This window comes from Procambarus clarkii, chromosome 38, assembly GCF_040958095.1.
Source record: "Procambarus clarkii isolate CNS0578487 chromosome 38, FALCON_Pclarkii_2.0, whole genome shotgun sequence".
Taxonomy (NCBI): Eukaryota; Metazoa; Arthropoda; class Malacostraca; order Decapoda; family Cambaridae; genus Procambarus; species Procambarus clarkii.
Genome location: NC_091187.1, coordinates 16581627 through 16596054, shown reverse-complemented (window position 1 = coordinate 16596054; position 14428 = coordinate 16581627). Strand labels below are relative to the sequence as shown.

The 14428-nt window shown below is 37.6% G+C and overlaps 1 protein-coding gene across 2 annotated transcripts in view; it reads left to right on the top strand.

The window, feature by feature from the left end:
* Positions 1-14428, top strand: part of LOC123771879 (mitogen-activated protein kinase 14) — a 59116-nt gene that overhangs the window by 33243 nt on the left and 11445 nt on the right. Inside the window, exon 7 of one of the 2 annotated variants that reach the window (XM_045764622.2) lies at positions 9999-10078. The exons of the other annotated variant lie outside the window; for it this stretch is intronic. Coding sequence (XP_045620578.1) covers positions 9999-10078 — 80 coding nt within the window. The remainder of the gene's footprint in view (positions 1-9998; positions 10079-14428) is intronic. 2 annotated transcript variants of the gene reach the window in all.

The following is a 14428-nucleotide window of genomic DNA, read 5'->3' as shown; positions in this document are numbered from 1 at the left end:
ATTTGCTAATTTTAAATTTATGACATGAAAAGACTTTTGTTAATTTGTCTTGCTGTACATTTAAGATGAGGTATAGTGGTGAATACTAACTTATGCAGCCTTGCTTGCAAGGTAGGTTTCTTGGCTTTGTCATCCTTGCATGTGCTGTGATGAAGGTTTACGGTCTGCATTGTCAGACTTCATACACAGTGGTGCAGTTGAAAGTGATATTGTACATCATATTAACAGGAAGCTAAAGAATGCAGGTAGATAAGGTAACTGTGCATATTTGACTATCTGGTATTTGAAAATAATAGAGCTCTTACATGGGCCAGTAGAGAGTATACTATTAATTCATTTATATAATTATTGTTACTGCTAACTAATCTACAAATTATTCATTTTTCTGGTGTCCGATGCAGATGACATTGCTTGCTTACGAATTGATTTAGCAGGCAAAATTCAATATTTTACTGTACCAGTAATTTTAAGATTTCAAGAAGTGTACCAAGTTTCAAGAAGGGAGTGTTCGGAAGGGTAATACGTCTGACTTTGCTCCACGCTTCACGTAGCAGTGTTCGGAAGGGTAGTACGTCGTGACTTTGCAGGGCGTAGCTTGTCACCAATACTGTACGTATAGCTTAGTGTGTGTTGAAATGAACAAGCAGCCTTAAATTAGTCAAAGGAAGTAGAGTCAAATGTTACTAATTAATGCGACTCCATGACGAAATTAAAGTTTGAATGATTTTGCTTGTACCACTACAAAGTTAGACTCCACAGGTTGAGGTTGCATGCAGCATTCAGGTGGACCTATGGCAGTTAACCTGGCCAAGTTAACTGAAGAACCACTCCATGTACTGCCAGGGCTGTGTCACACTGTGTCTTAATATACTTGTTTATTTTCCATGTTTGTTTATGCTTAGTTCATTTACATAAGAGAATAAATGTACTCAAATGACAATTGAAAATTTTAATAATTTTACATATGGAAATTGCATGAAAGCTTATCAGCTAATCTTACCAGCCCTCTGATTATTCTGCACATTTGATGGTGCTACATAGCCTTCCCGGTTTGGTGCCTTCTTTTGATAATTACTTACTTAAACTTACCAGGCATTCTGCACTTGTAATCCAAACTATGAACTGTACTCCTAGAACCCTCTGGTTTATTTACTCCTTGACACTTCCCTTGTTAAAAAAGTAAATCTTAAACATTATCAGATGATAAATCAAATTTCTACATTATTGCACTCCAATTGTTCATCTATCTGATCTGATGTCAGCAACTTTTTAAGTTCATTGTGATTACTTATCACTTAGTCAACACATTTTCTAGACTGTTTCATTAGTTTTACAATGCTCCATAATTTTTTTTCATAACTCATAACGTATGTATAGTAAAAGTATTATTTCAATAGGGAAGCTCTCTCTTATTAACAACTGCAGGATTTCAAACAAGGACTTCAGGACTCCATTACAAAATACTGTATCTTCGTCAAGCTTTTTAACACTATTATCTACATTGAAAACTAAACCTAGACGGCATTTAATTATGTATCTTCTCTTTTCGGAGGCAAAGGGTCCACATACATGGTGGTATCCCAGAGCACCTTCTTTAGATGGTAACATACCTGTATTCTCTTACATCGTGCAGCCTTCTAATTCTCTGTTGTATCCATTTATTTAAGTAATAGTAAGGGAGTGCATTGCAATCATGGTAATTAATGTACTTACATTGAGCTAAATACCCTTTTTAAGTTCTATATAGATTGGGCTTTTAATACATTTGAAATCTTTGAAAATTTTTTAGGACATTATTGGTCTGGACAGTAACCCAGTCACAAATATGGATTGATTGATTTATCACATATAATACAATTATTCACTTCACAATTATATTCAAATGTAAAGGAAATCAAATGTTACCTTTGTTTAGAAGAGTGCAATTGACATCTAATTAGAGCAAAACGTGGGTAGAATGTCAGTCACATAACACGTCATAAACATACGATTTGCTTAGTTATGTAACATTGCAGGTAATGTTTTCGCTACTCATGAGAAACTAGGTAGTAATAACCATTATATTTTTCTAACTCGTATAATGGCGCACTGTTAGTTGGAGCCCATTGGTATGTTGTTATATTTTCTAGTAAACAGCAGTTGTAAATAGGTATTAATAGGGGGATCATGTAAACTAATAATATGGAAACAAAAATGTTTATTCCAGTTGACTTGCGTCAAGATGTGTGCCCAGTAACGCTTTGTTGTCCGGCCTCTCCATGTGTTCTCGACTGTAAAGTTTGAGGGCTTCCCCGTGCTGTTTATGGACCACTCAGTGATGCTAAAAATTTTTACAATCATTTACTTTTCCAAATTATTTGTTGGGTTATAATTATAAAAATGGTATCAAAATGTTCACAGATGAATTGTTTAGAGAATTGATGCAAAAATAAAAGTGTATTTACAATAGATTATGCACAACAGCTTTGACTATGCGAATGTTTATGAATACCAATTGATGACGTGTTTTAGCGTAACTGGAATACGAAAGTGATGATTATTATACTCAACGGGTTTACCATCTATGTTCTTCAGTGGTTATAAGCATTAGTTGCCATATATTGAAAGATGTAATGATGCAATATTTGGACTGAATATGACTATTTTGTACAACAGGCAGTTTTCACCATCTGTGAGTTTGGTATTCACGAAATTTACTTTCCACACGGTGGGTATTTACTATACAATTTAACAAAACACGAGTGCAAATTTACTGGGATTTTGGTGGGGTTTACATACTTTTTGGATTATATTTTTTTTCATGATGGCATCTTTCAAACTTGTTGCAATGCCTTCTTGATTCCATGATGCTCCCCTTAAATAAATAAAAGGTAACATTTTCTCTGATCTCTCCCTGATTCGAAAACTTACATATCTACTTTATATTGCACATTGTGTTTGCAACTAGGTGGACGTTGATTTTTGTGGGAGGTACGTGCAAATCAAACTTCAAGATTATGGGAAATATGGATATGTTCCAGATATCTCTAAAAGTTCACTTGTTTTCTACTCTTGACTCTACAAAACATATTTTATCAATAATATTTAATATCCTTCCACTTTCCAGTCACAAATTCAGCACATAATGAAGTTTAGAACTTAGGATGTGCAGTCATAGATATATATATAATGTGAGGATTAGCACAAATAATTTGGTTGCTCTCAAAAATCATCCCAACCAACCACTTGGACTAGATGGTAGAGCAACGGTCTCACTTCATGCAGGTCTGCATTTAATCCCCGACCATTCAAGTAATTGGGCACCATTCCTTTTCCTCGTCTCATCCCAAATCCTTATTATCCTGACCCCTTCCAAGTGCTATGTAGTCGTAATGGCTTGGTGCTTTCCACAGATAATCCTTTCCCCTTCTCAAAATCATCCCATTGTGTTCCTCTTTCCCTGTGAACAGTTTGTTTCATACTATATAATGTACAGCATTGTATAGTATGTGAGCTGGCTGGAGTCGGTGGATCCTGGGGTAGGTATGGTGCTTACACTTGGTGGTGGTCAGTGACAGTAGCCGGGCAGTCCAGCTGGTAGTTACTGAGGGACTTTGTTGATGATCACCAGTTAAAACAAGCAAGAATTTTAAATGGCTTTAATATTTCTGGTGGCCTTTTGCACTCGCCCTATGCTTGCAACTGTATCTTACAGAGGCAGTCTTGGTTTATATATTTTTTGACTATTGATATTTGGAACTTATTGTGGTTCTTTCACTTGACCTGGTTCTTGAGCAATAACTTATCTAGCAGATGAAGTTGTTTGCACATTTTTCAACTTTTTTTTTGATGTAGGAAATGAAAGCCATATTAATTGGTAACAGATTGTCTGAAGGTAGAAATCTCTACTCTTTATAAGAGTGCTCTTTTCACAAAATGTGAATAGTAATTATTCCAATAATTGCTGCTAATATTGTGTATATAGTACTGCAATATAAACCTTCAAATGGGTGAGAATTTGTATCATCTAGTGACTTTAGCAACATCTGAAATTATGAATCTTGCTCAAGTTACCTTGCCTGGTTGAGTGCGTGTGATTGGTTATACGGGTATGGAAGAGTTGTGGCTGTCCTAGCATGTGCTGTTGTGGCCCTTAGTTGAGACCTTAGATATCCAACAACTTAATCTTATCATGGAGCTGTTGGGGACGCCACCACAGGAGTATCTGGACCGCATCACTTCTGAATCGGTAAGTTTGTCCTCCACAGCTGCCTTTGCCATCAGCACTGCCCCCACATCTATTGTTGATGCTTTCTTGTCTAACCCCGTGGTTGTGCTTCTGTTAGTTATAAAAATGGGTGTATATGGTAGCATGTAAGGATTGGGCGGCACTCACTGTTGGTTTGCATGTGTATAGCACCCTTTGGTACAACATACACAATTATCAGGACTGAGAAAATATTCACATCAATAACGGTCTTTAATCGTTGAAATGAGCCTATGTTTATTGATGAACCAACTTTTACAGTGGAGTCTCTCAAACTCGGCATTCCAAAATGGGGTAGTATTCAAAATCTGGCATGATTTACATGTCTTGCCATGTATTTGACAACTCGCTGGTTTCTATGGTACTGCTGTTACTCATGCCACCGCTTCAGTAATGTTTACATAGTTTTAGTTTGTGGTGGCTGCATTCCTAATATTTACTTAATTTGTGGTGGTTGCATCTCTAATATTGGCTTAGTTATTACTGTGTTTTTATCTTTAGTTTACATTGCTTTTGAAGACAACGAAGAATATTTGGTACAAAAATATTTTATTGGTTTTAGCACTTAAAAATGTATGTAATGTATATAGTGTAATATATGTATAGCATAAATAACACACTGGAAGTCTATTTCATGGAAGTATTGCACTAAACACTTGTAAGGTTAATGATGTTTGATCTTCAATCCAACCCTCCTCCCCCTTCAATACAATATTTGACATAAATCCAGCAATATTCAAAATTTGGCAACTGGGTAGCTCCATGGTTGCTGAATTTGAGAGATTTCACTCTACTGTATTGGGATTGTATTTTAAGATGAGAGCAGGAGTATATAATAGAAAGTTTGAGGGACAGAATGAAAAATTGTGTATGTGTTTAAATCATTAAGATACAGTATATTCTAAAATTGTAATATTCTGTATATATTGCCCCTTATGTGAAATAATACATCTTTAGAGTATGAAAACCATTTATGATTGAAAAAAAGCAAGATACCAATCTTGAATTGTAGTGTATTTAACAGTATAATACGAGCAGTACACCTACTACGAGTGGGTTACGTTTTGAAAATGTGTTCATAAGACATTTGTTCGGAATATGGAACAAGATTTCCTATAGGCGCAATGCCATAAATGGGGGCGAGTTCCCAGACCACCAAAACCCTAACAAAACCATTATTTTTGTGGGACATACAATATAAAAGAACAGCTTATTATTTACCCCTAAATGAAGTTATCCTGCTTGTTGAAGTAAGTCAGATTTGAACGATTCTTCGCGGCAGGGGATCGTATTCCAGGGACCTGCCTGAAACGCTACGCGTACTAGTGGCTGTACAAGAATGTAACAACTCTTGTATATATCTCCAAAAAAAAAAAAAAAAAAAAAAAAAGGGGGTGACGATCTAATCGTATAAATAATTGAAAATTCATGCGTGTACTGTATTGGGAGTTGGCCACCTCCCTTCCATCACCAACCCATCGACCCCCACCCCACCGACCACCACCCTACGGACCCCACCCCACCGACCACCACCCTACGGACCCCACCCCACCAACCGCCACCCCACGGACCCCACCCCACCCCACCCCACTGACCCCACCTCACTGACATCACCCCATGAACAGGGTAAATACCATTTGGTCTTGTTCAAATCATGCGAGTTTGTGGGTCACTGAGGATTTGAGAGCTGCCACACTTAACATTGTTGTCTTCTCGGAAACATCTTCCATAAAGACTCTCAATACCCACATTCACCCACACCCAACACCCACCCACTCCCAATACACACCCACTCCCAATACACACCCACTCCCAATATACCCACTCACTCCCAATATACCCACTCGCTCCCAATATACCCACTCACTCCAAACACACCCACCCACTCACTTGACTCGTCCATCCACCCCACACAAAATACTAACAGGAATTGACCAAGTTGACAAAGAAACCCATAGAAACCAAAGGCTTCACCAGCACCTTCAGCAACTTCAAGAACACGAGAGCGCAGATTCAAGCTAAGGAAACAAAGGTGTCAAAAAATATTAGAAGGTTTTCTTTTTCAAACAGAATGGTAGACAGTTGGAAGAAGTTAAGGTAGAAAGTGGTGGAGGCTAAAACCGTAGGTACAGTAGTTTCAAAGCATTATATGACAGAGTACTGGAAAGAAGGGACACTGCAAGTGTAGCTCTCATCCTGTAACTACAATTGGGTAATTACCTCTCCACCCCAATACCCTTCCATCCCCACCTATGACACTCTTCTATCTCCACCTTCCTTTTCCCTCCCCTGACACTTCCCACCCCCCCTCAACCACTTCCTGGTTGGCCTCTTACACATGGAATGATAATGAAGATCGACTTCCTGATGGACTCCACGCCTTACTGAGAATGGCTGCCTTCCTGCCTATGCCTGCTCTACAACAGCAGTGACAGGGAAGTAGGTGAAAGAATCGTCTAGTCAACAAGTCTATTGCTCACACTAATTGTGTCAACACTTGCATGTGAAATTACCTTTTTCTCGATTAGAACTTTTGAGAGTCAAGAGGATTAGCTCCTTATGAGAGTGATCACAGTAGTACCGAGTGCAGTAGTGTGGGTCACAGTATGACACTCGAGCGTTGTGTGGAAATGTTGATTTATATATATGTAGTGGATTGAGACACAAAAATGGGGACTTTGAAAACTGTTCTGATGGACAAGGGTTCAAGTAGTGGGTGATCATATAATTTGGACCGCCTGTATTATAATGTAAATATTTGTGTATCTAGTATATAACGTGTTTATTATTTAGTTGAAATTAAAAATTGGATATGCCATATTTGTTAACAAAATTTTAAACATAGAATTCTGTTATGAATCATTTGATGTGCGTGTTTTAAATAGGTTTTGATATCCTATAGTTAACCTCAGATGTATTAGAAACAAAGAGTGACTAAATGTATGCTACACTTTACATGTTGTTTGCTCAGCCACTACTAGGCTTACAAGCAGCTGCATCAAGCTAAGAAAGAGTGTAAATGAGTGTTAAAGTACAGTACAGTATTTGAATATGAAATATTTGCCTACTGTATGTCATAATTGACTAGTCAGTACTGAATGAAAACTCGAACTGAACAAGACTTTACCAGACATGGAATACAAGACATACCATCTCTAATTTTGAGAGTTACTGTTTATGCCAAATTGTTGAACATCATTATTAGAAAATATAGATTTAAATATTTAAGTTTGTGATTAGTTCACAATCGACTTGAGAATGGTCCAGGACGGACTAAAACGTCGTCGTACCTTCACCTTCTAGTGTGTGGTTTGGTCAATATAAGTTTAGGCTTTCTAGAAAGTATTTACTGTACCACTGACAAATTTATAGTATTGCATAAAGCTTTTATATGTAGGTAGATAGACATATAGGTGGACATTGGACATCTTTGTTCTGGAATGGATACTGTACACAGATTAATATTGGGTAACTATTTCATATTTCCAAAGAAATATGTAATGAACTAATTTATGTGTACACTCACACAACCGTTGATATTTTCCAATTTGCTTATAATATTCTATTTTGTTAGGAATTACTAAAAATGCTATATCAGTGACTGTTAGAATAATTGAAGTTTGATTATGCCTTGGTACTAAGGTTGATTATGCCTTTGTACTAAGGCTGATTATGCCTCAGTACTAAGGCTGATTATGCCTCGGTACCATGCTCGATTATGCCTTTGGTACCAAGGTCGATTATGCCTTGGTATCATGGTCGATTATGCCTTTGGTACCAAGGTCGATTATGCCTTAGTATCATGGTCGATTATGCCTTTGGTACCAAGGTCGATTATGCCTTTGGTACCAAGGTCGATTATGCCTTTGGTACCAAGGTCGATTGTGCCTTGGTATCATGGTCGATTATGCCTTTGGTACCAAGGTTGATTATGCCTTGGTATCATGGTCGATTATGCCTTTGGTACCAAGGTCGATCATGCCTTTGGTACCAAGGTTGATAATACTATCTTCAGTACTCTGGAAAAAATGTACCACTCAAGCAAGCTGAACATACGGTATGTGCATATCCATTGCTTTCCTGTAGGAATATTAAAACATCCTGTTCTGTTACTCCCATAGAAACCAAAGCAAATTAGAATGCAGCATGCATACATTTGCAATTTATAAATTTAAACATTGATGGATATACAATAGTTTATTATTTAGCATGAATAACATTAGAGTTTGTTGATATAAACATTTACATTATTGAGTAACACCTGTGTGTGAGAGTGGGAAAGAAATCAAGAAAATGAACGATTGAATTAAAAGAAATCCATCTGGAAGAATCGGCTTTGCATCTTGAAGATACTGTATGATGTCTTGATACGTTTTTTTAAATTATTATTGTTTCATTACTGGCTTGTGAAGACACCAGTTGAGGTCAGTGCTGTCCTCCGATTTCACCACGTAATGTATTACATGGTGATACATGTATAATGTATTAATGTATTACCTGTTTATTTTTGTTTATATCGTGAATAAGATTTTTATTGAGAGACTGATACATTCGTAGTGAATGTAAATAAACTGAATGCCATTAAATATGCGTGTCTCTCGGTGACCAGAAATTTTTTTACATTGTATTAATGTTACTCTAATCTATTAATAAAGAATAGATATTTGTAAAAAAACAAAAAAAATGCAAAATTCTTATTATTTTGTGCAGGCTTTTTGCAGGGTAATACAGTATGTAAACTAAACAATATTTATTGATTTTGCATGAACAATATTTTTTCCGTGTGTGTGTGTGCCCATATATGTACGTACTCTCCTGAATGGCATCTTTATTTTGCCTTTTAATCCAACTTTGATATTGATCTATTTCATTGGCCATAATATGCATGATATATCCACATTATTTCTCTAGCTAATACTTGCCATGTTTTTTAGCCATTTTACTCGTTCTTGGACAGCTTTAATAAGCATACATATTCAGTCTTTGTCTTTGGAACTCTTTATTCCACATTTCTTAACGTCTATTTTGACAGTTTGTACATTCTGATGTCGATTCTTTTTTTTATTTTGATTTTCTTCCATATAAGTTGATTTTGTTTAAACTTTTAAAGTTCATGGAATTCAATCCCATAATGTTCTTTGTACTTTTATGCTTACCATTTTCTGATTTATTTTTTTATTCTATAATCTTACTAACAAAACACATTACAGTACTGTAGAGAAATATAATAAATTTACTTTGTCTAAAGTTGAGCAAGGTGTAATTATTTACAGAAGTTATATTAGTAATATTCCTTGCCATGTTACTGACATCACTTTATAAGATAATGAAAGTGATGGGCCTTTATTTTTACTGGAATATATTTTGTCATAAGAATTATAAATACCTACCTGTATACATAGCCTTCCCGGCTTGGTGCCGCATTTTGATAATTACTTGCTTACTTACCTATCTGTATATATGTTTTTTAATTTATAGGTTAAAGAGGAAATGGTTTTGCAATGAAAGCAAATTGTTAAATAGAATTGCTTTATGTGAGTGCCTATGAGAATTTCTTGATTAATGTAGTCCTTAAAAAGCCACTTGCCTCCACATTTTTCCCATAGTGATAGAGTTTGATATTGGTGATGGAGTAGTGTACATAACTTGTGATATATTCTTGTTATTCCTTGTTTCATAAGTAATTTGGCAGGATTTATGCCATGGTAAAATTTCATTATATATTGTTGGGTTACCTTAGCCCTTTTATCAGACATAGACCAGCTGAACAAGATAATGAAGCTGGTGGGAACGCCCAATAAGGACCTTATTGATAAACTCTCCAGTGAAGAGGTTAGTTCCTCTTAATACACAACACACCAGGGTATAATGGGTCCATTAACTTCTCAGATCACAAGCTTCATCTAATATTGCCTCCTTGATGACCAAACCACACATCAGAAAACGGAGAGATGACAACATTTTGGTCTGTCTTGGACCATTATCCGATGTTTTGGTCCAGGACAGACCGAATCATCGTCGTTTCTTTGTTTTCTGATGTGTGGTTTGGTCATATCTTCAGCCACATTATTGTGACTCATCATCTGCATATTGCCTCCTTTATTTTTCATAGTCTATTCATTTTTTGACCATTTGCTTACTAATATAAGGAAGTGATATTCTTTTTCTATTGAGACCATTTGTTATGCTTGCAAATGTACAGAATCATGTAAGTCTGTATGTGTATGTGTACACACACATGCACACACAATGCATATGCACATACATAACATACACATATGTAAAAAAAAAATTAGAACTAACACACACAAATATTGTTTTAGGTAATTACACACACACACACACACACATCATTGTACAGTGTCAAGAAGACCTTAACAAAATAAGTATATGGAGCACTACTTGGCAAATGGAATTTAATATGCATAAATGTCATTTATGGAATGTGGAATAGGAGAACATAGACCCCACACAACCTATAAATTATGTGAGAAATCCTTAAAGAATTCTGACATAGTTTTCTATCAAGAATTACCCCTAGATCTCTTTCTATCACCTGAGGACCACATAAAGAACATTGTGCGAGGAGCCTATGATACGCTTTCTAACTTCAGAATTGCTTTTAAATACATGGATGGTGAAATACTAATGAAATTGTTCACGACTTTTGTTAGACCAATGCTGAAATATGCAGCAGTTGTATGGTGCCCATATCTTAAGAAGCACATCAACAAACTGAAAAAGATGCAAAGACATGCAGCTAAGTGGCTCCCAGAACTGAAGGACAAGAGCTACGAGGAGAGCTTAGAGGCATTAAATATGCCAAAACTAGAAGATAGAAGAAAAAGAGGTGATATGATCACTACGTACAAAATAGTAACGGAAATCTATAAAATTGATGGGGAAGAATTCCCGAGACCTGGAACTTTAAGAACAAGAGATTACAGATTTAAACTAACTAAACAAAGCTGCCAAAGAAATAATATAAGAAATTCACTTTTGCAAACAGAGTGGTAGACATTTGGAAGAAGTAAGGTGAGAAGGTGGTGGAAGCCAAAACTGTCAGTAATTTCAAAGCATTGAATGGCAAGGTGCTGGAAAGACGGGACACCACAAGCATAGCCCTCATCCTGTAACTACACTTAAGTAATTATACACTCACTCTTGCACATAAAACTCACGTAAATGCATATGCAACTACATGTAAATTACTGGTATAATACTTGTTTGACTAGCATGCTGTTTACTTCTGCTTATATGCTGAAGCAGCTTCTTTATAGGCTGGTAGAAGGTCTTGACCAATAGCAGCATTTACCACTAACTCTTAACTTTGCCACGTTTTCACCATAAGAACTTCCTTTCCCTGCTTTGTCCTGCTGCTTTTTTGTAAGTGTTAAAATTTCATTTTGGTCTAGTTGACCAGCACTTTCAATATACATATTCAGTATATACTGTACTGTATGTATGTTTATGCTGTATACTGTATATGTAAAGTATATAATTTCAGTTTCAGTTAAGGGGATATCTACAGCTTTACTCATAGTCTTCTTTACAATTATTTTTTCTGATAGTGCTCCAAAGGTGACTTGTAGAGTACTAGCTACCTGAATAGATCCACCCAATTAAATTGACATCAAACCCTTGTGAGTTGCTTTGAAGTCTACCATGGACCAGAGGCCTTAAGCTGGCTTCCCTCTGTAGAGGTGCCAGGAGCATGGTACTCTAGATCATCCTAACCTAGAAAATGACACCGGAAAGGTGGGCAAGCCAAAACAGACAATCAGCAAGGTAAACAAAGCATAAGTTTTTTTAAAATGAATCCTAACTGAGCAAACCACTTGTCCATGAAGTTATGTAATATTAATTACACGTGCTCCCGCATGTGGCAGCACACAGACAATCCCTCAACTAGACAGCCTCAGACATTTTGCCTGCGTGATGCATTATAATGGTTGCACTCTTCATTCCCGCTATAGAATTCTAAATCGCAGTTTTCAGATGTGTTGGGCATCCTGGACACTGCATTTTGTATATTTGTCCTGTGTTTCAGTGTTTGCTATATAGGACATGTATTTTATGCTTAACTTATTGTTACCTGTTCACTTCAAACCACGCATGACTAGAGTGATCATATCTAGGTGTTTACTGGTGTTGCCTCTGCCTAGCTAGGGTTATTTTCCTTGGTGGGTTCGGGTGGCTCTCAATGAAGCCATATTTCTGAGGAAGATGCATCACCTTTAGCAGTGCAAGGGTAATTGAGTAAAAAAAAAAGTAGGGTCTTTTATTCCTTAGTGAGGCTTTGAGGTTTGGGGCAGTTTGGTTTTGTTGACAAGGATCACACAGGGTCCTGGTATGCTCTTTGTATGGCACACTACTCGCACCCTTAGCAGCTGCCTATGCCCCTAGGCAGTTTTAAGTGTTTGTAATATTTGGCAAGTGGGGCTCCTGTGCCTGGCATTTCCTGCTTGGTCTGCCTTTCAGGACCTGGCAAGCCATTTGCAGTTTCAGAGGTTTTATTATGGACTGGCCCTCCAGTTCTGTCCTCACAGGCTGAGAGTTTGAAGGATGTGCTTCAGTCTTGATGTATTCTGATGGCCATTCTTACTGCCTCCCCGATGCCACCTACTGTACTCGCCTAATTAGGCGAGTTGTGTGTGTGAAGGGGGGGGGGGGGTGAGACGTTACACTCTGCAACAGGTGGTTGTCTTTGAGTCTGTCTCTTAGCTGAGCCTCCCTCTTGGGACTTTACGTATCAAGCCATTGCTTCCTTTTGGGCTAGGTTTTTCTGTACAGTATGTGTAGGTTGCAGCTTGATATTGATATGACTACTCCAAGGTTGGCCACTTTATATTATTATGATCCAGACTGGGAGCAGTTGGTGGTTTCCACCAGCTCCATGTTTGTCCCCTTCCCTGAGTCTGGCTGATGTTGTTCAGCTGTTCCAGGGGCCTTCTCTTTTGTTCCCAGCTCTGAAACCTCTGAGGATTTTGGAGTCTGGTGATGGGATTTCTTTGGGTGTGGTTGGACAACCTCTGGGGACCACCTGTTCCATGTCAATGGTGGAAGTGATTGACCCAATGCTTCCCACAGAGGATCCACTGCCTTCTGTTTATCAGGGTATTGCATCTGCAGATCCTGGCCTGTGGGGAGACACTTTTTTCTGTCTGCTGTGTCTGGTATGGAACACGGCTCTACCCTGGTGCCTTCATTTCTTGGGGGTATCTTGAGTTAGGGGAATACCAAGAAGTGTCACTGGGTGCCTTTCACATTGATTGGTCATTGGTTCCCTCTACAGAAGGGTATTCATTGATAGTGGAGGGTCGATTATATCCCATGTCCACTTCTGGGTCCGGTTAGAGTCCCCTGGAGTCATTTTTATATGCTAATTTTTCAGAACTCCTGTCTTCCACTCTTGATCTTGATATATTTTGGTTCCTCCTTCAGAATCAATACCTTTATCTTTAATGTGCCTGTCTTTTGAATTCAGGTCAGCTGCTTTGTATTGATTGTGGTATGAGGTTCCCAATTCATCCTAGCTTATAGGCAACCCTCTCTTTTCCTGGGGGGATGGGGGGGGGGGGGTGGCTAGCAGGTTTCTACTGTTCCTGAACTCTTGAGTGGTACCAGGGGATTTCAGGCATTCTTGGGCTTTTGCACCACTCCAGGCTTGCCTGTTTGTGCCATCTTTGCCCCTGGATTCTGTTAGCTGCATGTTCAATTGTCTATGCATTCTTGGCCTGATATTGCAGAAGATCACAAGGCCTGTACACTTGGCTGGAATTTTGCATGTTTGGGCTGTTGTGGAGCTGTTCTCTGATTAGCTCCATGGTGGCTAATTAGCCTATTTTCTGTTTAAGCTAATTTACTGATTTATTTGTTTAAACAGTTAGTAGCTGTATAAAATTATTCGGGCTTTGTGAACATTCCCGAGAACATTCTCGGGCCCTCGAGAACATTCTCTGTAGATATTTTACAGTTACAAATACAGCACAGTATAATAGTAAATGTTTTCTTCACTGTACAGGTATCTTAGAATTTCAGTTTTATATAACATAATTATGTCTTGCTTTGTAAAATGCTAATAGTACGTGTAGTCTTGCTTAGTATACCAGTTGTTGGCTATTCTATCTACATGTTGCTTTTCAAAATATAGTATATAAATGTAGGTGCCTGTTACACTTG